Genomic DNA, 24,984 nt, shown 5'->3' on the forward strand with positions numbered 1-24,984 from the left:
TTCTTCCCCTTTCTTATTAAACCCTTAAAGTATCGTTTGGTCCTGGAGGACCTCATGGCCTAACCTAGCCTGGCTGACAATTGAGAAGGGAAGGTCTGTCTCATTTATCTACTACTAATTTTTTTTTTCCTCAATAGGTTTAAAAGGTATTTATGATCCAAAAAGTCGTCCGCTAAAGGGTTGATAATCCCCAAAAAAGTCTACTATGTAGTAGTGATCTACAATAAGATGTAAAACCAACTTTATTGATAATAACCTAATATAGCCACTTGCCAGCTAAAGGATGTGAAATATTAATTGTCTATAGTAAGATGTAAAATAAAAAATATTCAAAAACCAACTTTATTGATAATAACCTTATATAGCCACTTGCCCGCTAAAGGGTTAATTGTTTACGGTCTGTGTTATTATTACATTGCAGTTGTGTCATGTATCTGTATCATGCTGTGATGTGGTTTCAAATCACCTTCCATCCTCTTGTGGTAAAACATTAAAATCAGGCATTATGCATACTCTGATAATTTACCATAGAAACATCACCATTTCTTCATAATAAAATTATTCAGTCCAAAGATCTCTTTCATTTGAACCTTTATTCCTAGAATTGGTTGTCGTTGTGTAATCTAGAAGCTGTTTCTGAGCGATGTTGGCCGCTGCTGCATTACAATATCTATCCAGAAAGGTTCCACCAATCGGACAATTGACCGCCATATATTGTCGGAATACTCTGGAAGTTTGGAGCGGGGCGATGACGTCATTATCAGTATCACTCTTGGCAGAGCAACAGCCGAGACCTCGCAGATACTCCCTTCTTCGTCCTCATATCTTTTACGAATTCTACTGTATTCATAAGTTCCTTGCGTTTGTGGCGTGTTCTACGGTGGTGAAGTTTTTTGGACCGGTTTTCTCTTTCATCACAGGCGAGCTTAAAAAAAAGAAAAAATTTAATGAGATATTATTCTTCAGTTATGGATGGTAAATCCTCAGATACTACTAGTAAATCTATTATAGGGAAAAAACGGAAATTGTGTCTAGAAAACACTTCTCAATTGAAAATCCAAAAAATTATGGATAAGGTAGATACTATTGATTTTTATATGGAAGAAGAAAGAAGAATATGGGATTGAAAATGAAAATATTGAAGAAAGTGATATAGAAATAATTTCTGAAAGTGATGATGGAGATACTGAAAGTGACATAGAAGTTATTTTGGATGATGACTCTGATGATCAAGCTATTGATGAGGAACAATGGTTAAATGTGACTGATAGTTTTCTTGAATGACTAACCAAGTAGATCAGCAAGGGTTAACCATTTAGCGGGCAGCCAACTGCCAACCAGATAGGTCAGCAAGGGTTGGAATTGCCTTTTCGCCTCAGTGTTATACGACCATACGACTACACCTTTGTCACTTTAGTTGCTGGTGCTGATGGAATAGAATTGGAAGTTTGGAGAATGTTTCTGTGCTGGGGGACTTTGTCGTTGTGGTAGGTAATATCACTCTTGGCAGAGCAACGACGTAGACCCCGAAGGTACACCTCCTTCTTCTTTCTTAAACCCTACGATAATCAGATTCTTTGCAACTGTGGCAGACTTTCGACGTGTTCCATTCGTCGACGAGAGTGAAATTTGTCGGACCGGCTCCTCTCTCTTTCATCACTCTGGCAAATTTAGTGTTAGGAGAGGCAAAATGTTTCCCCCCCCCCCTCCCAGTGCAAGAAAACTTGGCTGAACCGTACGCTACGTGGAAGGGTTTCTTAGTATCTCCCAAAATCTTGTTTACGAATGTGTCTAGAGTCTTTTTGGTTAGACAGTAGACTCGAAATGATCCAAAAAATAAAAAAATCACCCGCTAAAGGGTTGAAAGGTATGACTATCTTTGTCTAAGTGGTATAGTAGAATTTATTTCTAATAAACTTCAACTATTCATTTCATTTCTGGTATTATTGGAATATAGGAAGTTTGAAATGGGGCGATAATGTCGTTGTGAAGATCATTTTTTAGCAGAGCAACGACAGATACCCCTTCCTTTAGCAACCTGAACTTTATTACAATATGGGATATAGGCTATTAAAAAAAAATAATAATAATAAGTGGGGGAGAAAAGGACTTATTGGTTGTCTAGCACAAATATTCCGTCTCCTGGTTGGCTTTATAGTGTGTGTGTGTGTGTGTGTATTTCTTTATATAGAGGTCTGATATAAAAAGTATATAATAATCAAAAGCCAACTTTATTAACAATATTCTTATACAGCCACTTACCCGTTAAAGGGTTATAAAGTAGATAGACTATCTATGAAATTAAAAAAAATGTTTCACTCCAGTATATTTTTGTCAATTTACAAAGTTCTGGGCGATGTTGGCTGTTGCTGAATTACAGTCTTCATCCCCTCCCAAAAAGCTTAAATTTTATATAATTTATTTGAAAACCGGATACAAAAGGGTATATATATTTTTACAATCTTTCACAGATTTAGATCATAATAACAATGGACCTTATTGGACTTGATACCTCTTGTGAGAAATGTTTTAATATTTTGAAAGATAAATATAAATTTTCAAATAAAAGTCAAGGATATCTCCTTTTTGCTATATATGAAAATACTTTGGAATATAGTAAAGAAAATATTATAGAGAGACTATCTCAAAAGGATAATTTCTTTAAAGAGAGATGGTGATATGAGAAAAAATCTTTTTGAATCAATGATAAGTGAAAATCCAAAAGCAGAAGAGGAAAAAGAAAATCTTCCAATTCCTAATAAAAAAGAGAAAGAGTCTTGTTTCGGAATATGTTCAAAAGAAGGAGAAAATACGACTGATTGTGTATTTTTCCCAATCTCAGTTGAAGTAACAACATTCGAAAATAGATGGCGTGGTTATGAGTATTTGATATTTGGAGCAGAACGCATTCTTTGTAATGAAGAAATTGATACTGAACCATATATTAATCATAAAGATGGAAGAATTCATTTTCTTCAGTTTATCAAAACTGAAAGAGTTAAAAATTCTGTTGATAGTGTATATGCGGCAGGTAAACTCAATATGAAAGATTATAATGAGAATCTCTCAATGGCATTAATATTTTCTATAAAAAACTCTATCTTTTGGGAAGAATTTTCATTATCTGATCTTTATGTACAAACAGTCTCTTCTGAAAGAAATGATAAAGATTTTAAAAATATGATTATTAGTCGAGATATTATTCTTCACTTAAAATACATATATAATTGCATGTGTAATTATATGGAACAAGAATATAATATTTATTCTACAATAGATTATTTAAAGAATAAGTTTGATGTAACTGATACTTCATTTTCATTAAATTTAAATGAAAAAGTAATTGAAGAAGTTAGGTATATGCTGCCATTCCAGTCCTCTAACCCATTTCCTAGTAGTGCTATAGAAATGTGTTTCAAGTCATTGAAAGACAAAAAAAAAAACAATAAATGTCCAGAAAAAAAAAGCTTAAAACTCAAAAGAGAGAAAAAATATGAACTATTTTTTATTAACTACTATGTGGAGGGGAGGCGGAGAGGGGAGAGGAGAGGGGGAGGGCGGCCGGACGACCGGGGCCAATAGTATTAAAAAAAAAATAGTTAAATAGATATTTGAGTTTTAAACTTTTTTTTTCTTGGAAGAATAGTTAAAAAAAATAAAGAGTTTAATTAACTTTTTATTCCTTTTCAGTAATGAGAAATATCCTTAAGATAAGACAACATTTTTATACAGCCACTAAGAGGATAATGGAGAATATCTTTGCTTGCTATAATTTACTAGAGTATGATTTACCAGAAGGAAAAAAAATAAGTCCAAATTTTGATGATATGATTGAAGATATCATAAAATTTCAGAAATTATGGAAAACTAATGAGAAATTAGTAGATAAAGTGAAAGTAAAAAAAGCTAAGAAAAAAATGGTAGAAAAATTCATTCATAATATAATTATTAATGAAAGAATTGCAATCCAAGATTATAAAACCACACAAAAGATAATTGATAATTTTGAAGGAGCCCTTTCCACTGGGAATAAGAAATTCTATAAGACCCCTGGTGAGCTGGAAACTAAGAATTTATACAAAGCATGGTTAAAACTAATGGAAATGGATGAGAAAGAAAAACAACGAAATCCATCAAATTTGGGATTTTTAGAAATTAAAAAATACATTATTTATATTCGTAAAATTCTAATGACTGGAGTAATTGATGAGAAAATTATGACCCCCCAGGGAATGTTTAGTACTTTTGATAGAGTAGCCGAATATAAGGGTGAAATTCATAAATACCCAAGAAAGGGAAGTCAAGAAGAATGGGAAACAGAGATTTGGACTTGTCTGGACCAGTATAATAGTTTTATTATGAACATGAAGAAAAACATTGAAGAAAAAAAAGGTGTAGAGGGTATCTTTAGGTGTGCCGCATGGCTTCTAGTTAAACTGGTTTCGTTGCATCCCTTTAGTGATGGAAATGGCCGCCTTAGTAGATTGTTGGCAAGTTATTCTCTTAGTTTAATTACACCATTTCCATCTCCAATAAGTAAAAATGCACGTAAATCTTTTCCAAGTCATATTACTGCTATGATGACTGAATCAAATTGGTGGGCGTGGATGGAATTTTTAAATATGATAGGAATCTCCTATTAGAATTTTTCTTTCTAGTTGTAAGAAAATGGTTTTCAAACTCCAGGCTAAATAAAAAAATATTTTCCGTTTTTAGGTGATATTTCTTAACCTTGTAGTTGGTAATCAACCTTCAACCAGGTTGAAAATATTTTTCATCTCAGTTACATATGACCATTTGGTCGCATCTCTTTTTTACTTGTATAGTCTACTGGTGTTTTTTTCTTTTTTTTATAATAAAATTCAACCAAAACACTTCTTTTATTCCAACCTAATTCCTTAACCCTTTAGCGGGCAAGTGGCTATATCAGGTTATTATCAATAAAGTTGGTTTTTGAATATTTTTTATTTTACATCTTACTATAGACAATTAGACAGTAGACTTTTTTGGGAATCATAAATGCCTTTCAACCTTTTAGCGGGCAAGTGGCTATATCGGATTGTTATCAATAAAGAAGGAGGTGTACCTTCGGGGTCTACGTCGTTGCTCTGCCAAGAGTGATATTACCTATAACGACAAAGTCCCTCAGCACAGAAACATTCTCCAAACTTCCAATTCTATTCCATCAGCACCAGCAGTTAAAGTAACAACTACTACTTTTTGTCCAATCGGTGGAGCCTTTCTGGATAGAAACTGTAATGCGGCAACCAATATTGCTCAAAAACTCTTTCTAACGGCACCACTCTAGTCCGAGGAGTTAAGGTTCAAATGAAAGAGGTGTTTTGGTTGAAATATTATTGTAAAACAAAAAACAATCCAAAACTAACTACTACCACTACTTTATATATTTATGACAAAGGTGTAGTCGTATGACCATATGGTCGTATATAACACTGAGGCGAAAAGGCCCTTGCTGATTGGCAATTGGCTGCCCGCTAAAGGGTTAATAATATTTTGTAATAACTATTTTTTATTTGTTCCTAAAATTAATAGATATGGAAGATTCTCTGGAACGGGCCGGTGGGAGTAACATCCAAGAGGAACCCCTAGATCTTACTACACAAGAAAACTATAATAATAAGGAATATAGAGAAAAGCATAAGAATACTTATTTGGGTAAAAATATATTTAAGTTTTATAAGTTGAAATTGGAAAAGAGTGAAAAATTACCAGAATGTCCAGAGGTTTCTACTAATTCTGTGAACCTTATTATGGCCACCCATTCTCAAGACAAGCCGTATAAATGCGACGAAAGTGATGGGTGCTTCAAAAGAAAAGCTATTTTAAAAAAACATGAGATGATACATACTTGTGAATACTGTGAGAAGACTTTCTCATATAAATCGATCCTAAGAATTCATATACGGACTCATACAGGGGAAAAGCCGTTTATCTGTGAATACTGTAAGAAGGATTTCTCATTAAAATCGAACCCAACAGTATATAAACGCATTCATACAGGGGAAAAACCCTTTTCTTGTAAATATTGTGAGAAGACTTTTTCGAAAAAATGCAACCTAAAAACTCACATACGTACTCATACAGGAGAAAAACCGTTTACCTGTGAATATTGTAGTAAAAGATTCAACACGAAAGAAACAATGGAAAAACATAAACGCATTCATACAGGAGAAAAACCGTTTACCTGTGAATACTGTAGTAAAAAATTCAACACGAAAGAAACAATGAAAAAACATAAACGTATTCATACAGGAGAAAAACCGTTTACCTGTCGAAACTGTAGTAAAACATTCAGGCAGAAAGAACACATGGAATCTCATGAACGTACTCATACGGGGAAAAGGCCGTTTGTTTGTGAATACTGTGAGAAGAGTTTCTCATTAAAATCGAACCTAATAAGACACACATGTACTTATACAGGAGAGTAAAAACATTCAGACAGAAAGCACGAATAGAAATCCATAAACGCATTCATACGAGGGGAAAACCGTTTGTCTGAATACTGTTAAAAGACTTTCTCAGATAAGGACTCACGAACGCATTGAGAGAAGTTGTTTAACTATGGATACTCTAGGAAAGCATTCAGGTAGAAAGAAAACTTGGAAATTTATAAACACACTCATACAGGAGAAAAACCATTCACCTGTGAATAAAGAATTCAGGCAGAAAGTTCATAAATGCATTCATATGAGGGGTTTGTCTGTGAATACTATCAGAAGATTTTCTCAGATAACACATACATATTCAAAGGGTAAATATGGAAAATTATAATAAGGGGAGGGAGGGGAAACATTTGCTGGGAAAAAACTTTTTGGTGTAAATAGTGTAAGAGGAGGAAATATCAACCCTAAGGAATCATATACGTATTCATTTATATGAGAAAGAATATATGAATGGTATGAGAATGTTGCCTGCAGTCTCAGTCTAAAAGCTCTACCGATCGGACAAGTGGCCGAACAACGGTGGAGGTTCATTTTTCTCCTTCTTCTTCGTCCTCATACTAAAATAAATAATATTTAAAAAATCAATTTTATTTAACGACATTCTTATACTGCTATTTTAGTAATTGTTTATAATTATTTTTTTTTTTCATTTTTGAAAGTAATAGACATGGAAGGTTCTCTGGAACAGGCCAATGGGAGTAATATCCAAGAGGAACCTTTGGATCTCAGTACAAAAAAAAATTATACTTATGATGAAAAATCTTTGTTGAAGAATACTCATTTCGATAAAAATATATTTAAATGTTATAAGTTAAAAATGGAAAGGAGTAAAAACTTACCGGAATGCCCGGAGGTTTTTACTAATTCTGTGGACCTAGGTGAGAAGACTTTCTCGAATAAATCAACCCTAATAAGACACACACGCACTCATACAGGAGAAAAACCATTTACCTGTGAATACTGTAGTAAAACATTCAAACAGAAAAGAGACGTGGAAGATCATAAGCTCATCCATACAGGGGAAAAACCGTTTACCTGCGGATACTGTAGTAAAACATTCAGGCGGAAAAGAGACATGGAAGTTCATAAGCGCACTCATACGGGGGAAAAACCGTTTACCTGTGGATACTGTAGTAAAACATTCAGGCAGAAAGGACATATAGAAATTCATAAACGTATTCATACTGGGGAAAAACCATTTACGTGTAAATACTGTGAGAAGACTTTCTCTAGAAAATCGAACCTAAAAACTCATATACGCACTCATACAGGGGAAAAACCATTTACCTGTGGATACTGTAGTAAAACATTCAGGCAGAAAGGATATATGAAAATCCATAAACGCATTCATACGGGGGAAAAACCGTTTGTCTGTGAATACTGTCAAAAGACTTTCTCAGATAAATCAAACCTAAGGACTCACAAACGCATTCATACATGAGAGAAGTTGTTTAACTGTAGATACTCTAGGAAAGCATTCAGGGAGAAAGAACATATGGAAGAACATAAGCTCATCCATACGGGGGGAAAAATCGTTTACCTATGGATACTGTAGTAAAACATTCAGGCGGAAAAGAGACATAGAAGATCATACGGAGGAAAAACCATTTGTCTGTAAATACTGCAAAAAAACGTTCACACAGAAACCAAAGAAGAGTTGTTAGCCTGTAAATATTATGAGAAGGTTTTACAGCAAAAATGAACCTAACAGCTTACAAAGACATTCATATGAGTGAAACCCGAAACATCTTAAATTTTTTAACAGTTTTAGAGCCTGGTATAGTAGAAGAGGTCATGTAAATGTAACCAATATTATTAAAAAGTACCTAAAATTTGAATAAAAAACGCTTTTTACTTTTAATTCCTCTTGGAAGTTTTAGTAAAACGATTTATCAAAGAAAAAAATAATATTACTGGAAATTTACAATTTATAGTAAAAAAAACTACTCTAAAGAAATTTTAATAATTATTTTTAATAACTATCTTTTCTTTATTTCTGAAATTAATAGATATGGAAGGTTTACTGAAAGAGATCAGTGGGAGTAATATTCAAGAGGAACCCCTGGATCTCAGTACAAAAAAATTTTATAATTATTATGAACGCGGTATTTCCTTTATTGAAAAACCTTTGTTGGAGATTCATAAGAATACTCAGATAAAAATTTATTTAAATGTTATAAGTTCCATACGAGGGGAAAACCGTTTACCTGTGGATACTGTGGTAAAACATTCAGGCAGAAAGGACATATAGAAGCTCATAAACGCATTCATAACCATTTGTCTGGGCAAGTGGCTATATCAGGTTATTATCAATAAAGTTGGTTTTTTGAATATTTTATATTTTACATCTTCCCCAGCACAGAAACATTCTTCAAACTTCCATCAGCACCAGCAGTCAAGAACTACTTTTTGTCCCATCGGTGGAGCCTTTCTGGATAGAGACTGTAATGCGGCAGCCAATATTGCTCAAAAACTTTTTCTAGCGGCGGCACCGTCCACCACCACTCTAGTCCGAGGAGTTAAGGTTCAAATGAAAGCGGTGTTTTGGTTGAAATATTATTGTAAAACAAAAAACAATCCAACACTTATGACAAAGTCGTATGACCAGATGGTCGTATATAACACTGGGGCGACCTTGCTGACCTATCTGGTTGGCAGTTGGCTGCCCGCTAAAGAGTTATAACTCTGAGGTTAATAATCATTTGGAATTTTTCTATTTTTTTTTCCAATAGATCTAATAAAAATGGAAACTAGAAGTGATAATCAGGTACTGGTATCATATAATCCTTTGCAAGAAATCGAAGAGTCTCCCTCTCAAGATAAAAATAACAGTATTTATATAAAGGAATGTGAAGAAGCCGCTGATAAAGTGTCACAATATGTATTATATCAAAAGAGAGAGAATAAGCTATCGGATCTGCTTCATTTATTTGGTCATAGCGCTTCGTGTCCGTCTCCAATGTGTTCCTCTATCTGTCGGATGTTCTGTCGTATTCGGCACCATCTGAAAGAGAAGAAAGAACATAAATGTAAAGTGCTAATTATATACACCGCACTATATAGGGCTTGGTGTAAAACCTATGAAAGTGATAAAAGAAAATTGGTTGAAGATCTCCATATCTGCGATCAATGTGATCTTTTCTTCATCACCAAATCCTCATTAGATATTCATAAGAACAACGCCCATTCAGTTGATACAATCACACATTGTGATGAGAGGCCCAATAGATGTGACCGATGTGATAAATTCTTCAAAAATAAAGAGGGGCTAAGGCGGCACAAAAAAAGACATGACGATGAGAGGCTCCATAGATGTGACCGATGTGATAAATTCTTCAAAAATAAAGAGGGGCTAAGGCGGCACAAAAAAAGACATGACGATGAGAGGCTCCATAGATGTGACCGATGTAATAAATTCTTCAAAAATAAAGAGGGGCTAAGGCGGCATCTAAAAAACACACACCGATGAAAAAAAACAAAACAATTTGCCTGTAAATTCTGTGACAAAACATTTCATCAGAAAGTACACTCGGGGTCAAAAGTAATCATACACTCTCCAACACCCTCTGCCTCAGGCTGGCTCTCTTACTACGCGGCAGGTCACAGAACAAGGCTTGAGAGAGAAGGGAAGGTGGGTGAGGGGGGGAGGGTCTGAATGGTGGTTTCTGATGAGGAGGAGGGAGAATGAAGCGCCATTTGCTGCTTGGTGTGTTGTTCAAATGATTTGCTCAAAATCTTTATTTCAGGCCATGAATTAGAATATGGCATAAAATAATAATGCAGAACACCTTGTGTGGGTGTAAGATAAGAGGCTTTAGATAACGTGATATCTTAGGCTGGCCTGTGAGAACTTTGCCGACGTGACAACTCGGTGTTTAGCCAGAAGTGTGCGTTCATGACTATTTTGTCTTCGGACGTAAACTAAATTATAATATCATTGCCTTCCGTAATGTTGGTGCAAGGAAATTGCTCTAATTTGTCGACCATAGAATTGTTTAAATCATTTAAAAAGCTCTTTTCGTCCACTACCTTTCGTCTCCATTATGTCAACTGTTTTATGCCATTTCCGTATATGCAAAGGCTGCATAGGCTTATACATTGTTTTGTCCTAAATATAGTCAGTAACATTTACGTCTGTGCACATGGGTGGAGTTAATAACTAAATCTATTAGAGGGGAAATAAAATAGCAGGCTGCCCAAACTCCAAACATTTACTTAGTTGTAATTATTTGTAATACAGTTCATTCATAGTACCCTTAGTAGGCTGTCCAGTGACCACCTGCCTCAATAACTGCTTGCAGTCTATCTGGTACCGAAGCAACAATGTTATGGATCGTTTGCTGGTTTCGCCTGAAGCGCTCCCACTCGTCCTTAGTGTGATGGAGAAGGTGTTCCCGTGTCCTCCCATTCTCTGGCTCCCATGCATTCACTATCTGAGCCCAAACAGTCTCGATGGGATTCAGATCAGGAGACATTGCCGGCCATGGCAAGAGCTCGATCTGTTCCCTCCTCTCCTCGAACCAACGCTGAACCACCCTGGCTTTGTGGACTGGACAATTATCCTTGAAATAAAAGACATTGTAAGCTTAGATTAGTTTTCTTTTTATTTACCTATTTTGTATTTTTTATTTTATGTTTATTTATTTATTTATTTTTGCGCCGGAGCGTCATTGAAAATATATCGACATTACAATAAAAGGGCCTGACGGGACCCAGGAAACATCAAATACAACACACACACACACACACACACACACACACACACACACACACACACACACACACTAAAAACGAATACGAAATCAATTCTGTCGTTCTTACACCTGTACTAATTACAACCATTTTTAACTATATTTCCTACCTGCATGAAAATAATCTTTTCTGGATAGGGGAGGACCATTGCTCGGACGGTTGGCATCATTACCTCTTCTAAAATTTCTAAATACACTTCTGAGTTGAACCGCCCCTCAATCTGTCAACTCGCCTAAGCAATTGAGGTTTACCCATCCCCACATATTTACTGTTGTCCTCCCACTCTTTTGTAGGGTATAGATATTCTGGCGGTGATGAGTATTGTTTTTGCGCCAGCAGTGTAGGGTTCCGTGGTTGGTGGAAGAGAAGCTCTTTTCATCACTGAATATAGTACGGGCCCAGAAATTCATATCTCACCACATAATTGAGCAAACGCAAGGCGGTCCCTCACGTGTCTCTCTTGTAAACGTCCCTTAATAGCGGGAACGCGATGATGCACGCCCGATTCGTGTAGACCGAGTCTGACTGTCCTGTTAGACACATCCAGACGAAGTTGTTCCCTTACTGAGAGCGTTAGTGAATGGGTTACCTTCAACTGCTGCTTGGATTCTGGCGGTGTCCTCATCACTCGTCTTTCTGGGTCTTCCCGACCTAAAGGGGAATGAAAATTAGAACAGATTAATTGTAATTACTGTACGAAAATTGAGACCTCAAGGATATAAATAATATAATTCACACTAATTACTATGAGATAAATGCAGTAAATTTATATATTTATAATAAGTAGCCAGTTGCGTTCCTAGAGAAAACATAAATTAGATTTATACTGTATACTATATACTTGTTCAAAAGACAATTTCAGGACTACCATATCTTACCGTGGTCGGTCTTCCATGTTGCCTGACGTATCCCACCGACTTAATCAGCGCTGAATGGTGTGCCTGGTCAACCCAAGTTCTCTCACAATGGCGGAGATGCTGTGGCCAGCAGCACGCAGGCCTATAATACGCCCTCGCTCCACTGCACGACGTTGCCTGGAATCCATCCTGGTTTGTGTGACTGGCTCTCCCACGGAGTCAGAACTCGCTCATCAACTTCGATTGAAGATTTTCTATGGTGAATACGGAACATTAATTTGTGATAGACACCTCCATTTAGCACTAACGGTTAACATGCCACGTCGGCAAATTTCTCACAAGCCAGCCTGAGCTAAAACATGATATCTTAAGCTTCTTATCTTACACCCACACAAGGTGCTCTGCATTATTATTTTATGACAATCTAATTCTTCATGGTCTGAAATGATTTTGACCAAATTATTTGAACAACACACCAAGCAGCAAATGGAGCTTCATTCTCCCTCCTCTTCATCAGAAACCACCATTCAGACCCCCCCCGCTTACCCACCTTTCCTTCTCTCTCAAGCCTCGTTCTGTGACCTGCCGCGCAGTAAGAGAGCCATCCTGAGGCAGAGGGTGTTGGAGGGTGTATGATTACTTTTGACCCCGAGTGTACATTTGATAAATCACGAGCGTATTCACACAAAAGAAAAACCATTTATGTGTTTTCAATGCAATCACAGTTTTCGAACCCAGACGGCTCTTTCAAGCCATTATCCATCACACAGCAATCAGAGACCCTTTACCTGTGATCAGTGTGAAAGAAAATATAAGAGGAAGTCAGCTTTGAAATGCCACCTAAGAGTAAAAAAATCTAGAAACTAAATACAGTCAGTCCTCTCAGATGTCTGGCCGGCCGTCAAGGCTTCGACTACATACCCACTAGGTAGAGATACAAAAATGTTTTATTTTTAGGTAAAGGTGATTAGTGAGTCGAATCTGGCAAAAAGGAGTCCTCTAATAATTTTTTTTCATTACTAGAAATGGAAGCGAAAGAAGAGACGACTTTGGGATTCTACCGGAGTTATTAGGAAAGAAGAACCTCTAGAAGAAGAGAAGGGCTATATGAAAGAGGAACCTCTAGAAGAAGTGTGTACTGAATTTTTTTCAAGAGACCCTTTGCTTGTAAAGGAAAAAAATGAATGTAATTTAATTTTGTATCGAAGAGGAGATGACCAATGTGAAAAGAAAACACCATTTAACAATGCCTCTATAAGGATGTTGTTTGTTAATAAAGTTGAATATCATGTATTTTTTTTTATTCCCCCTTTCAAGGTGGTCGGTCGGAGAAGGTGTTCAAATGAAAGAAGAGGTTTTTTGGTTCTTTATTTTGAAAACACCACATCTTTGCTGGCCTGTCTATATATAAAATCTTTTTAGATCTATTAGGCCGACTTTCTTTCTCAAGTGGTTTGTCAGTAAGTTCTCTAGTATATCCCTTATTTATTATAATAATTCTTACAATCTATAAAAAAACAAATTATACTATAAAATTAAAAAAAAAATACATCTTCTACACACAAATGGAAAGGGGGGGGAGAGATATAACATTAGTTTCCATTGGCTCAAGGTTTTTATCCTCACTCTTCTGACTACGATTTCGTTGTTTTTTCTTGTAGTTTCTTCGACTAGTTAAGTTTCCGGATCGTAGATGTTGACAATGCTGGCATTTCGGGAAGTTCCAGCGAAAGTCATTTTCTCTAAGGAAACGAATATTCCTTTCCTTATCTGGCATAAAGAAGGCCAAGGGCGATTCATCTTTCTGTGGATTCGCCATATTGGAAGGTACCAGCTGTGATGAGATTTCCGGGATGGAAGACAACTCTTCTATGTATTTCCATCCAAAAATAACAAATCCCAGAAGAACAGCAAATATACTCATCACCAACACACATAACACAATCTTGAAAAGAAAAGAAAAAAGAGATTTGTAATGTTTCATTCATATACTGAAACTTCAAAAAAACACTACACAGAAAAAAATTACTGATAAACACTGTTTCATATAGGTAGTTCAGAATGTTTTTTGGAGCAAAGTTATTGAGAAACAGCGCCAAAAGTGGTAACTGGACGAGAACGCTGAAGTTAGTGAGCAAGGATTGTAAGATTCAACTGATATTTTTTAGTTAAAGAAACAATAATATTTAGATCTTTGATTACAAGAAAATATCTAGTCGCCAAAATATAGGTAATTGCTAAAAAAAAGTAGCTAAGCTACATCAAAAGTCTCCAAATCTAAAAACAAAACTAAGTTGACAACATTAATTGACAAACCGCTCAGCGGGTGTTATTATTTTAATTTTTTCGTATCTAAATGCTTTTTTTTTTAATCCATCAGAGTTGTCTACTAAAAAGTTAATATCTTACCTCTAAAATTAAATGAAGAAAAAATAATAGAGACGAAAACATCCCGACGAGGTGAGGAATGGGGGGGGGGTAGGAGTTGACGGACGAAGAGGTGTGCACTCAATGTGAAGGCTGGGGTTTAAGAGGTTTATATATATCAAGCTTCACGTCATAGAAAGCAGAAGGGTTTCCATCTTTTACCATCCACAGGGTTATATACAACCATCTAGTGTTTATCCAAAAAATTTCCACCAATCGAACAAGTGGCTGCCAATGTTGTTGGAAGTTTAGGGCGGAGCAACAATGTTCCTTTGAAAAATAACTCTTTGGCATAGCAACGACACAGTCCCCGCACCATCTGTAGCAACTCTACTGACCATCAGCTTTAGAAGGGAAGCCGGTCCTGCAAGATTAACCCTTTAGCGGGCAGCCAACTGCCAATCAGATAGGTCAGCAAGGGCCTTTTCGCAGGAATATTGAAACTTTGGAATGGAGCGACAATGTCGTGATCTCGCAGATTTGCCAACATTTTTATAGTCACTTTCCAGCTAAAGGATTAAAAATAGTTTCTAAAGAATTTTTAATAATTGTTTGTAATAACTATCTCTTCTTTGTTTCAGAAATTAATAGATATGGAAGGTTCTCTGGAACAGGCCAGTGGGAGTAACATCCAAGAGGAACCCCTTAATCTCAGTACAAAAAAAAAACTATAATTATGACGAATACGGCATTGAAAAATCTTCTTTGAAGATACATTCGGATGAAAATATATTCAAATATTACAAGTTAAAAAATGGAAAGGAGCAAACAATTTCTGGAATGCCCGAAGGTTTCTACTAATTCTGTGGACACCCATTGCCAGGACAAGCCGCATAAATGTGATTGGTGCTTCAAAAATAAATCTAGTTTAAAAAGACACGAGATGATACATACTCAAGAAAAACCGTTTACCTGTGGATACTGTAGTAAACCATTCAGCCGAAAAATAAATATGGAAGTTCATAAACGCACTCACACAAGGGAAAGACCATTTGTCTGTAAATATTGTGAGAAGACTTTCTCGGTAAAATCGAGCCTAATAAAACACATTCGCACTCATACAGGAGAAAGGCCGTTTACCTGTGGACATTGTGAGAAGACATTCTCAGAGAAATCGATCCTAAGAACACACATACGCACCCATACGGGAGAAAAACCGTTTACCTGTGGATACTGTAGTAAAGCATTCAGGCAGAAAGTACATATGGAAGAACATAAACGCACTCATACAGGGGAAAAGCCATTTGTCTGTGAATATTGCGAGAAGACTTTCTCGGCATAATCGACCCTAATAAAACACATTCGCACTCATACAGGAGAAAGGCCGTTTATCTGTGAACATTGTGAGAAGACATTCTCAGATAAATCGACCCTAAGAACTCACATACGCATTCATACGGGGGAAAAACCCTTTTCCTGTGGATACTGTAATAAAACATTCAGGCAAAAAACACAAGCAAACGTTCATAAGCGCATCCATACAGGGGAAAAACCATATACTTGTAAATATTGTAACAATACCTTCTCCAGAAAAACGCAGATGAGAAAGCATGAATTAATTCATTTGTAAAAAATAATCATGGAAAACCATAAACGCACTCAGGCTTTCTCGAAAATATCGATATACACACTTATAAGAGAAGATTCGAATACAAACTCATATAGGAGAAAACCTGTTTGTCTATAAAAAAAATATTTAACCTTCTTAGAAAAAATGTAGTAAGAAATTTAAATATAAAATAATTTTTAGTTCCTATCTTTTGTAATTGGTTGAAAATAAGGGAAGAAGAAAATACTATTATTAGAATTTCTTTTTCATTTTTAGTGGGCAACCAGTGGAGCGCATTGTGAGCAACTCTGGAGATCTAGCAGATGGTTTCTTTTTCCTCCAAACTGAAAAGGTAATTATATATAATTGTCTAAGGTGTGAAAGTAAATATTAAAAAAATCAACTTTATACAGTCACTAAAGATTGAAAAAAATATTTCTGAAGAATTTTTAATAATTGTTTGTAATAATCGTTTTTTCTTTGTTTCTGAAATTAATAGACATGGAGGCTTCTCTGGAACAGGGCAGTGGGAGTAACATCCAAGAGGAACCCCTAGATCTCAGTACAAAAAAAAACTATAATTGTGATGAATGCAGTATTGAAAAATCTTCTTTGGAAATGCATAAGAAAAATATATTCAAGTATCATAAGTTAAAAATGAAAAAATATAATTCTGTAGACCTAGAAGTAGCTACTCATTGCCACGACAAGCCGCATAAATGCAACAAATGCGATCGGTGCTTCAAAGAAAAAACCGTTCTAAAAAGACACGAGATGATACACACCGAAGAAAAACCATTTACCTGTGGATATTGTAATAAAACATTTAGGCAAAAAGGAAACATGAAAATTCATGAACGTATTCATACAGGGGAAAAACCATTTGTCTGTGAATATTGTGAGAAGGTTTTCTCGACAAAAAGAAATCTAATAAGACACATACGCACTCATACAGGAGAAAAGCCGTTTGTCTGTCAATACTGTGAGAAGAGTTTCTCACATGAATTGAGTCTAAGAATTCATGTACGCACTCATACGGGGGAAAAGCCGTTTGTCTGTCAATACTGTGAGAAGACTTTCTCGGCAAAATCGACCCTAATAAGACACATTCGCACTCATACAGGAGAAAAGTCGTTTGTCTGTGGACATTGTGAGAAGACATTCTCAGAGAAATCGATCCTAAGAACACACATACGATCCCATACGGGAGAAAAACCATTTACCTGTGGATACTGTAGTAAAGCATTCAGGCAGAAAGTACATATGGAAAAACATAAACGCACTCATACAGGGGAAAAGCCATTTGTCTGTGAATATTGCGAGAAGACTTTCTCATTAAAATCGAGCCTAATAAAACACATTCGCACTCATACAGGAGAAAGGCCGTTTACCTGTGGACATTGTGAGAAGACATTCTCAGATAAATCGACCCTAAGAACACACATACGCATTCATATGGGGGGAAAACCCTTTTCCTGTGGATACTGTAATAAAACATTCAGGCAAAAAACACAAGCAAACGTTCATAAGCGCATCCATACAGGGGAAAAACCATATACTTGTAAATATTGTAACAATACCTTCTCCAGAAAAACGCAGATGAGAAAGCATGAATTAATTCATTTGTAAAAAATAATCATGGAAAACCATAAACGCACTCAGGCTTTCTCGAAAATATCGATATACACACTTATAAGAGAAGATTCGAATACAAACTCATATAGGAGAAAACCTGTTTGTCAATAAAAAAAATATTTAACCTTCTTAGAAAAAATGTAGTAAGAAATTTAAATATAAAATAATTTTTAGTTCCTATCTTTTGTAATTGGTTGAAAATAAGGGAAGAAGAAAATACTATTATTAGAATTTCTTTTTCATTTTTAGTGGGCAACCAGTGGAGCGCATTGTGAGCAACTCTGGAGATCTAGCAGATGGTTTCTTTTTCCTCCAAACTGAAAAGGTAATTATATATAATTGTCTAAGGTGTGAAAGTAAATATTAAAAAAATCAACTTTATACAGTCACTAAAGATTGAAAAAAATATTTCTGAAGAATTTTTAATAATTGTTTGTAATAATCGTTTTTTCTTTGTTTCTGAAATTAATAGACATGGAGGCTTCTCTGGAACAGGGCAGTGGGAGTAACATCCAAGAGGAACCCCTAGATCTCAGTACAAAAAAAAACTATAATTGTGATGAATGCAGTATTGAAAAATCTTCTTTGGAAATGCATAAGAAAAATATATTCAAGTATCATAAGTTAAAAATGAAAAAATATAATTCTGTAGACCTAGAAGTAGCTACTCATTGCCACGACAAGCCGCATAAATGCAACAAATGCGATCGGTGCTTCAAAGAAAAAACCGTTCTAAAAAGACACGAGATGATACACACCGAAGAAAAACCATTTATCTGTGAATATTGTAATAAAAAAATTAGACGGAAATACGATATGAAAATTCATAAACGCACTCATACAGGGGAAAAGCCATTTGTCTGTGAATATTGTGAGAAGACTTTCTCGACAAAAAGAAATCTAATAAGACACATACGCACTCATACAGGAGAAAAGCCGTTTGTCTGTCAATACTGTGAGAAGAGTTTCTCACATTGTTGGACCCTAAGAATTCATGTACGCACTCATACGGGGGAAAAGCCATTTACATGTGAATACTGTAAGAAGACTTTCTCGGTAAAATCGAACCTAATAAAACACATTCGTACTCATACAGGAGAAAGGCCGTTTACCTGTAGACACACCGAAGAAAAATCATTTACCTGTGGATATTGTAATAAAACATTTAGACGGAAATACGATATGGAAATTCATAAACGCACTCATACAGGAGAAAAGCCATTTGTCTGTGAATATTGTGAGAAGACTTTCTCGGCAAAATCGAACCTAATAAAACATATACGCACTCATACCGGGGAAAAACCCTTTTCCTGTGGATACTGTAATAAAACATTCAGGCAAAAAACACAAGCAAACGTTCATAAGCGCATCCATACAGGGGAAAAACCATATACTTGTAAATATTGTAACAATACCTTCTCCAGAAAAACGCAGATGAGAAAGCATGAATTAATTCATTTGAGTGGTAGGTAAAAAATAATCATGGAAAACCATAAACGCACTCAGGCTTTCTCGATATACACACTTATAAGAGAAGACTCGAATACAAACTCATATAGGAGAAAACCTGTTTGTCCATAAAAAAAATATTTAAACTTCTTAGAAAAAATGTAGTAAGAAATTTAAATATAAAATAATTTTTAGTTCCTATCTTTTGTAATTGGTTGAAAATAAGGGAAGAAGAAAATACTATTATTAGAATTTCTTTTTCATTTTTAGTGGGCAACCAGTGGAGCGCATTGTGAGCAACTCTGGAGATCTAGCAGATGGTTTCTTTTTCCTCGTTCCCACCTTCTATCTCAAAAACTGAAAAGGTAATTATATATAATTATCTAAGGTGTAAAAGTAAATATTTAAAAAATCAACTTTATACAGTCACTAAAGATTGAAAAAAAATATTTCTGAAGAATTTTTAATAATTGTTTGTAATAATCGTTTTTCTTTGTTTCTGAAATTAATAGACATGGAGGCTTCTCTGGAACAGGGCAGTGGGAGTAACATCCAAGAGGAACCCCTAGATCTCAGTACAAAAAAAAACTATAATTGTGATGAATGCAGTATTGAAAAATCTTCTTTGGAAATGCATAAGAAAAATATATTCAAGTATCATAAGTTAAAAATGAAAAAATATAATTCTGTAGACCTAGAAGTAGCTACTCATTGCCACGACAAGCCGCATAAATGCAACAAATGCGATCGGTGCTTCAAAGAAAAAACCGTTCTAAAAAGACACGAGATGATACACACCGAAGAAAAACCATTTACCTGTGGATATTGTAATAAAACATTTAGGCAAAAAGGAAACATGAAAATTCATGAACGTATTCATACAGGGGAAAAACTTTTATTCTGTGAATACTGTGAGAAGGTTTTCTCGACAAAAAGAAATCTAATAAGACACATACGCACTCATACAGGAGAAAAGCCGTTTGTCTGTCAATACTGTGAGAAGAGTTTCTCACATGGATGGACCCTAAGAATTCATGTACGCACTCATACGGGGGAAAAGCCATTTACATGTGAATACTGTAAGAAGAATTTCTCGGATAAATCAAACTTAATAACTCATATGCGTACTCATACAGGAGAAAAACCGTTTGCCTGTGAATACTGTGAGAAGGTTTTCTCGACAAAAAGAAATCTAATAAGACACATATGCACTCATACAGGGGGAAGCCCATTTACATGTGAATACTGTAAGAAGAATTTCTCGGATAAGTCAAACTTGACAATTCATATGCGTACTCATACAGGAGAAAAACCGTTTGCCTGTGAATACTGTGAGAAGGCTTTCTCGACAAAAAGATATCTAATAAAACATATATGGACTCATACAGGAGAAAAACCGTTTGCCTGTGAATACTGTGAGAAGGCTTTCTCGACAAAAGGAAATCTAATAAGACATATATGGACTCATACAGGAGAAAAACCGTTTACCTGTGGATATTGTAATAAAACATTTAGGCAAAAAGCAGACATGGAACGTCATAAACGCATTCATACAGGGGAAAAGCCATTTACATGTGAATACTGTAAGAAGAATTTCTCGGATAAATCAAACCTAAGAAAACATATACGCACTCATACAGGAGAAAAACCGTTTACTTGTGAACACTGTGAGAAGGTTTTCTCGACAAAAAGAAATCTAATGAGACACATATACACGCATACAGGGGGAAGCCCATTTACATGTGAATACTGTAAGAAGAATTTCTCGGATAAGTCAAACCTGACAATTCATATGCGTACTCATACAGGAGAAAAGCCGTTTGCCTGTGAACACTGTGAGAAGGCTTTCTCGACAAAAGGAAATCTAATAAGACATATATGGACTCATACAAGAGAAAAACCGTAAGTCTGCCAGAGTCCCCCAGCACAGAAACATTCTCCAAACTTCCAGCTCCATCCCAGCACCAGCAGTTAAAGTAACAAGAACAACAAGGTTCAAATGAAAGAGGTGTTTTGGTTGAAATATTATTGTAAAACAAAAAACAATCCAACACTAACTACCACTACTCCGTGCATTTATGACAAAGGTGTAGTCGTATGACCATATGGTCGTATATAACACTGAGGTTATGTGTATGATGTTGTCAATAAAGTTGATTTTTGGATATGATGTATTTTTTTTTCATAAATCCCTTTTGGACATATCAGCAGGGTGGAATTAAAGTTCTTTTGGGTGAATATTTTTATTGTAAGGAAAACAAAAATTCAATTAAAAAAACAGGACATATATTCAGATAGTTTCCTTCTCAGAAGAACTGTAAATATACTTATCACCCACACACACAACACAAACTTTAAAAAACTTATATATATATTCATTATCTTTAATATTTTTTTTCTTTCTTTAAAAAAATAGTTAATATCTCACCTTCAAACACAAATAAAGAAAGGTAGGAGTTCGAGAAGCTTTTATATCATACCAAAGGGGTTACCACCTTTTCTTTATTTGTATAGGAAGAACGGAAAAAACTTTTTTTAAAGAGGTGTTTTGGTTAAATTTTATTATAAATATGATTATATATAACTCTGAATATAAATTTAAATAAAAAAATAAATGATGGAAAAGCGGGTTCGATTTGGCGATATAAAAGTGCATTATATGATAAAATGGGACTATGCTTATAGAAAAGCTAGAGTTGGTCAATGGGAGCAATGTGCAAGAGATAGAGAAAGGTTCCATAGACGAATTGCTAGTTCAGAAATGAAGCTTTCATCTATTTTTATCCCAGAACATCGAAATAATATATATACAAAAATGAAAAATAAAATTGGTCAGGTTGCTACAGGAGGTGGGGATGAAGAAGAAGGTGTATCTATGAGGGGGCATTGCTCTGCTAAAGGGTGATTTTCATAACGACATTGTCACTCTGCTCCAAGCTTCAATCAACTTCCATTTGTTCATAGTCTTGAGAGTGGTGTAATTGTTAATATTTTCTCTTCACTATTTTCAGGTATTTTTACCTCTTTTCTCGGTGGTAAAACAGATTCTATTTTCCTTACTTGCTCAATAGAGAAATGCGATGGCAAAACAATAGAAAAATGAATACATAACTACCTTTCTCAAACTTCTTATATTTTGGCATACCCTCACCTATAATACGTTTCATTTGGCCATTTTTTATAATCGTACCAGGATTGTTTTTAATAATTATGGTTCTATTATCTAAGGTTTTTATTGGCTTTTGAAAACCACAAAGAGCTTCTGTGAGGTATAAATTACATTTCATAAGATCATTTTTAAATATAGGATGGGCTTCCTCTTTTATTATAAAAAGAACATCACCGGGCTCACGACCAGGTTCTTGATCTCCTTCCCCTGTAAAAATTATCTTCTGTCCGGTTTTCATCCCTTTATTTATATGTACCTCTATATTTTTACTCTCTCTAATAACCTTCTTTCCTTGGCATGTTTTACATTTATCCTTAAGATCAATCACTTCTCTCTGACCTCGACAATGTCCGCATAAAGTTTGTATTTGTGATAAAATTCCGGGTCTCAGCTGTTGAATCCTAATTTGAAAACCACTACCTCCACATGAAAGACATTTCTCTGGAGGTTTCTTTCCTCCCTGGCCTTTACAGTTATAACATACAATGTCCCTCTCTAGGGATATTTTTTTAAGGGTTCCATTATATAATTCTTCTAGGGATGGTGAAATCGTGTAAATCGATGTTTTCTTCACATCTCTTGTGTAAGTTGATGTTTTCCTCACATTTTCAAAGAAAAAATTAAAGATATCCATAGGTGATCTAAAGGTCTCAGATTCACCCCCTTTCAATGATTGTTCTCCACCTTGATCATAAACCCTTCGCTTCTCTGGATTACTTAATACCTCATACGCTTGTGAAATTAATTTGAACTTATCTCCTTCATTGGGATTTTTATCAGGATGATATTTCAGAGCCAGTTTATGATAAGCCTTTTTAAGCTCATCTGAGGTAACGCTGGGTTTCACTCCGAGTATATCATAGAAACCAAGCTCCTTAACCATCTTAGCTCCTTTATGATACTGATTGATATGAATAGCTTGATGCTTATATATATATCAATTTTTTTAAATGCTTTCTATATATATATATATATATATATATATATATATATATATATATATATATATATAAATATAATTCTACATTTTTTTTCCTTTTTAGGTTGTGTAGCAAATTGGTGATAATTTAGATTAGTTTTAATTAACCATTCATAAACTTTAGTAGAATGGGTTGTTATTTCATGAGTCAAATTATATAGTTTCTGAATCTGTTCTTGTTGTTTTATATTATGTTGTTTTATATTATTTACATAAAAATCTATCTTTTCGTTAAAATCTTCTTCTTTATCTGTTGAAGTTATATAGAAATTGTCTTCATTTGTTGTCATTGTAAACGGATTCAAGTTCAAATTTTTTGAGTGTGAAAGTAAAAATATGAAAAAATGCATTCTCTATTCCTTTTTAACTATAAAAAGATATTCATTATGAATAATAAAGTGAAATTTAAAAATGTCTAACCAAAAAGGAAAAATTACTAAAATTTTTTATGAAAAAAACTATCTTTTTAATATTTTAAATAATATAAGAAATGATGTTAAGTATATAAAAGAAATATTATCTGAAAATGAACTAACAACTTATAAAATTCAAAATGATGAAACTAATAATATGGAAGAAGATGAAGAAGAACTAGAAGAAGAAGAAGAAGAAGAAGAAGAAGATGATGATAATAATGATGAATCTGAAGATGAAAATGAAGAGGAAGATGATTCGACCTCATAGCCTAGCCTGGCTGACAATTGAGAAGGGAAGGAATGTGGTCTGTCTCATTTATCTAGAAATTTCTAAGTCTTGTTCTCCCCATTTATTATTTTTTTAAACAGTTCATATCCCACTACTAACCAGGATAATGCATGGCCCGGGCTGCAATTAAGTTTAGGTTGCTACAGGAGGTAAAGAAGAAGAAGGTGTATCTGTGCTAGGTCTCTTTCGTTACTCTGCCAAAGAGTTATTATACGACTATATGGTCGTAAATAACTCTGAGATGAAGAGCAGTTTCAACCCTTGCTGATCTATCTAGTTGGCGGTTGATAGCCCACTGAAGGGTTGTCAATAAAAATTTATCTTTCCTTTAACCTAATCATTAAAAATGTTTCAAAATTCTTTATTAAAAGAATATCAAGAAAAATTGAGTATATTTGATTCTATCCTCCCGTCAAATATTAAAGGGATAATAATAACTAAGAAGGATCATTTGAATGGTTGTATTGAAGTGTATCCATATGACATGAAAGGTGTTGTAGAAAATGGTGTAATATATAACTATCCAAGAAATATAAGTCAGGAAAGAAGACAAGCAAAATGCCCAGGGGTAAATGATACTCTTGTAAATAGATTTATAGAAAAATCTTGGGTAGATGATTGTGCTCCAAGTTTTCATATCCAAAAGAGAAATTTTTCTAATACTGAAGGGGTAACCATAATTCGTATATCGCTAGAAGAAGCATTTGGAAACGATTATCAACAGATGGAATGTACCGATTTCTTTTCTTATATTTTACAAAGGGATATATTACGTGTTTATAGTCAACCAAATACAATTATCGATGGGCTAAGAAAAGGAAAAGAAATAGCAGATTCTTTTCATATTTCAAAAGGACGATATAAAAAATATCCGTGGTTGTCATCAAATAAAGAAAAAAATGAAGGGAATATTATACAGTTAAATAATATTTATGTAGAGGAATTAATAAATATAAAAAATAAAATAAATAATGTAGAGAAAAAAATTGCAACGGAAG

General features: G+C 34.7%; 3 protein-coding genes and 2 pseudogenes across 3 annotated transcripts; 4 read left to right on the forward strand and 1 right to left on the reverse strand.

Moving 5' to 3' along the window:
• Positions 1–6,000: 6,000 nt before the first annotated feature.
• On the forward strand, positions 6,001–8,903 carry LOC145390296 (uncharacterized; annotated as a pseudogene).
• Positions 8,904–16,706: 7,803 nt separating this feature from the next.
• LOC145390297 (uncharacterized) lies at positions 16,707–18,193 on the forward strand. Its single transcript, XM_080265272.1, has 2 exons — positions 16,707–17,535; positions 18,180–18,193. Exons 1-2 carry the CDS (start codon positions 16,707–16,709, stop codon positions 18,191–18,193), a joined length of 843 nt encoding a protein of 280 aa, XP_080121398.1.
• A 307-nt stretch (positions 18,194–18,500) lies between these two features.
• On the forward strand, positions 18,501–19,702 carry LOC145390298 (uncharacterized). The gene is made up of 2 exons (XM_080265273.1): positions 18,501–19,021; positions 19,669–19,702. Exons 1-2 carry the CDS (start codon positions 18,501–18,503, stop codon positions 19,700–19,702), a joined length of 555 nt encoding a protein of 184 aa, XP_080121399.1.
• Positions 19,703–19,803: 101 nt separating this feature from the next.
• LOC145390299 (uncharacterized) lies at positions 19,804–21,039 on the forward strand. The gene is made up of 2 exons (XM_080265274.1): positions 19,804–20,304; positions 20,473–21,039. Exons 1-2 carry the CDS (start codon positions 19,804–19,806, stop codon positions 21,037–21,039), a joined length of 1,068 nt encoding a protein of 355 aa, XP_080121400.1.
• A 1,052-nt stretch (positions 21,040–22,091) lies between these two features.
• LOC145390300 (dnaJ homolog subfamily A member 4 pseudogene) lies at positions 22,092–23,185 on the reverse strand (annotated as a pseudogene).
• Between the last annotated feature and the right edge of the window lie 1,799 nt (positions 23,186–24,984).

Source organism: Coenobita brevimanus, unplaced genomic scaffold, assembly GCF_032717465.1.
Source record: "Coenobita brevimanus isolate Jiangsu-jjx unplaced genomic scaffold, ASM3271746v2 jjx.HiC_scaffold_474, whole genome shotgun sequence".
Taxonomy (NCBI): Eukaryota; Metazoa; Arthropoda; class Malacostraca; order Decapoda; family Coenobitidae; genus Coenobita; species Coenobita brevimanus.

Bases quoted from the DNA above. Each gene is read 5' to 3' on its own strand.
- LOC145390299 (XM_080265274.1), top strand. From the start codon at position 19,804: ATGAAAAAATATAATTCTGTAGACCTAGAAGTAGCTACTCATTGCCAC. The intron at 20,305-20,472 runs GTTTTCTCGACA...TACTGTGAGAAG, and splicing joins CCTGTGAATACTGTGAGAAG to GCTTTCTCGACAAAAAGATA.
- LOC145390297 (XM_080265272.1), top strand. From the start codon at position 16,707: ATGAAAAAATATAATTCTGTAGACCTAGAAGTAGCTACTCATTGCCAC.
- LOC145390298 (XM_080265273.1), top strand. From the start codon at position 18,501: ATGAAAATTCATAAACGCACTCATACAGGGGAAAAGCCATTTGTCTGT. The intron at 19,022-19,668 runs GCAAAAAACACA...TCTCTGGAACAG, and splicing joins TACTGTAATAAAACATTCAG to GGCAGTGGGAGTAACATCCA.